Genomic DNA, 2,776 nt, shown 5'->3' on the forward strand with positions numbered 1-2,776 from the left:
AAATAAATTGAATAAAATCAAAAGAGGAAGTTATGGCACAAACATTTTGTTATATTTTTCCATAGTTCTATCACTGATTCTAAACAACAACAATCATACTGTACATGGACTATTCATTTCTTGTTGTATTATTTTCATGTTATATATATTGTGTCTTTATGCATTAACAGCAAAATGGTGTATGAAAAAAAAAGATTGTGTGGTTTGAAACAGTCAATTCTTTAGGAAATCATGTTTGTTTCATTACATGATTTGATCATCATTTTTGAAAGAGCTATTTACTTAAATAAATGTATTTAGATATCAGCATAAAATGTGCAAGTAAGTCATGGAGGGGGATTATGAATCTTATTTAACACAACAATGTGTCATTATGTATGTGATCAAATCTCTGTCAGCTTCTTAGTGTGTACACATGTGATTGATGTGTTTTATTTGTACAACTTTCACTAGAAAGGGAGTATTGATGGTGAAATTGACTTGTATGCAACATGTAATGGCTCTTGATGTGAGGAAGTGATTGAAAAGCTGCTGCACTTCTTTTTCTTTGTAATCAGTACATTTCCAGTTCAACATAAGGTTCGTAGACATGATTTTAGACTTTACAGCTCTTTGAGAAAATAATTGCTATTTGCAGTATGTACATAAAGTTGTTACATCAGTTTAGAGAGAAGGGTTTTAACCACACTAATCTGAATGTGATACAATTCATCATACACTTTTTCACACGCTAAAGTTAATCACACAAAGAAACAAACTTGCTTACTACAAATATAATTTGCCATTTCTACTCGACACGAATGTGCAAGCAAACAAAAATATCACAACACATTTACTGTAATAGAAATCAAGACTTAGGAAATGTCTTGACAGTGGTTCTGAGGCCAAAAGTGAAATAGTATAGGAAGACAGGTCTGAAGGCGTGATCTCTGAGGCCATATATGAGCGGGCTCAAACACTTAGGGAAAATGATAAGACATAAAAAGAGAGCATACCGAATGTGAACGGCGATAGCCGGATTTATCTTCAACGGGGTAACGGAGTTTATCATATCAGAGAGAGTGGAGGTGAGACACAGGCATAACTGAATCAGATGCAAAAGCATTGTCTTTTGGGGCTTACTGGAGTTACGGTCACTAGAGGCTGACTTCACAGTAATCATGACAGCAATGTATGTGTAGATGGAAATCATGCCCACTAATACAAAACATGCGATGGTGATGCCCTCGTTTACAGTTGTATAAATTTGTAGCTTGAAGGCGTGTTTGTGGCAGATCCTTAGCACAGTGAAGCCTGTACTCTCCAGACTAATATATAGCAAGAGCTGCGTGAAAAAGTCAAAAGAGGCAAATGTCCACATAAGAGCAATGGCCACTCCTGTCATCCTGGTGGTGACAATATTGGCATGCCTCAGTGGAAAACAAATGGCAACATACCTCTCCAAAGACATCACAGCGAGGTTGAGGGGTGATAGTTTAAGAGTGATGCGTCCGAGCAATGTGATAAGAATACAAACAAAGCTCATCATTCTGACCATGGTCACGGCAAGGATGTACAGCACGATTGACACAAGGAGCTGCAGAGAGTCAGCGAGGAGCAAATGACCAAACAGAATGTAGCGGGGAGACTCCAGGAGGAGAGGCTTGCTCAGCAAGGCAAACAGCATGACGGCGTTTACGTACAGAAAGAAAAGACATGGCAGGACAGACAGCAGCACTTTGACTGGCTTCTGAAACAGCATGTCCTGGGTAACCTCTGTTGTGTTATTCATGACCGCTGCTTCATGCAGCGTCTGTAAAGGCATAATAACACATAGACATGATCACATCTCACTGATCCTTAATCAACGATATATGAACAGTCCTGAATCTTTAAAGCCTGTTTAGAATGATTTTGTCAAATAATATCTTAAATAAGCAGGTTGGCCTGAAAAAAAGCCACAATTTCAGTCAATAAAAATAAAGACAGCCTCGCAATGAATAAAAACATTTCAGAAATACATATAGCCCTATGAAGTTGACAAACAGATCGAGACACATTACTCACATATTGCTGATTGGGACTTCATTTGACAATGAAGGTTTGTGGAAGAAATCTGAAGATTGAATCAACCTCCACTACATCATGTCCTTTTTGTACAAGTAATCTATGTCATGACATCATCACCTGTGTCAGTTTAACCAATCAAAGCTCTGCATTTTCTTTTTTTTGAAAGAGAGTTTGAAAAGTTGTGAAAAAGTGCACAGAAATTCAACCAGGGGTTTCTAAATGGACATTTGTGACTGCTTGAAATTGCACGACAAGCAATAAAGTACCTTTCATACTGACTCTTTACCTTCAGCAGCCTGGTGAAGGTTGAGCTGGAAACATCAACCTGCAAAAATAATTGTAAACTGACTATATGATGAAAATGTGTTCACAAGATGTAAAATGTAGTTGGCCTGTAGGTAGTGCCTAAGACCTAAACCAAAATGTGGTGTTAATTGGCTCAGCTCTACATCATCAAGCTTTGAATTGCATTGATCCGTCTAAACTGTATACTTTGTCAACCTCAGCTGGACTTTAAATGTTTGCATAAACCACAGAAACTAGAAGAGTCCATTTGAAACAACCCGCGTGGTTTTCTCAACTTTGTAAGTGGAACTTTCTTCAAAGTTCCTCGTTCACAAGACTTATGTGCTTTCAAAACATACGTCCGAGGAGATTACTTTTAATGTTTTTATGAATTACTTTTGTTGTCTACACTTTTCTTATTGCCAACATAACATTGAAATAC

General features: G+C 37.4%; 1 protein-coding gene across 1 annotated transcript; it reads right to left on the reverse strand.

Moving 5' to 3' along the window:
• Positions 1-847: 847 nt before the first annotated feature.
• LOC116380270 (odorant receptor 131-2-like) lies at positions 848-1,771 on the reverse strand. The gene has a single exon (XM_031842213.1). The coding sequence runs from the start codon at positions 1,769-1,771 to the stop codon at positions 848-850; it is 924 nt and encodes a 307-aa protein (XP_031698073.1).
• Positions 1,772-2,776: the final 1,005 nt, after the last annotated feature.

Source organism: Anarrhichthys ocellatus, unplaced genomic scaffold (assembly GCF_004355925.1).
Source record: "Anarrhichthys ocellatus isolate YVR2014 unplaced genomic scaffold, GSC_Weel_1.0 scaffold6638, whole genome shotgun sequence".
Classification (NCBI taxonomy): domain Eukaryota; kingdom Metazoa; phylum Chordata; class Actinopteri; order Perciformes; family Anarhichadidae; genus Anarrhichthys; species Anarrhichthys ocellatus.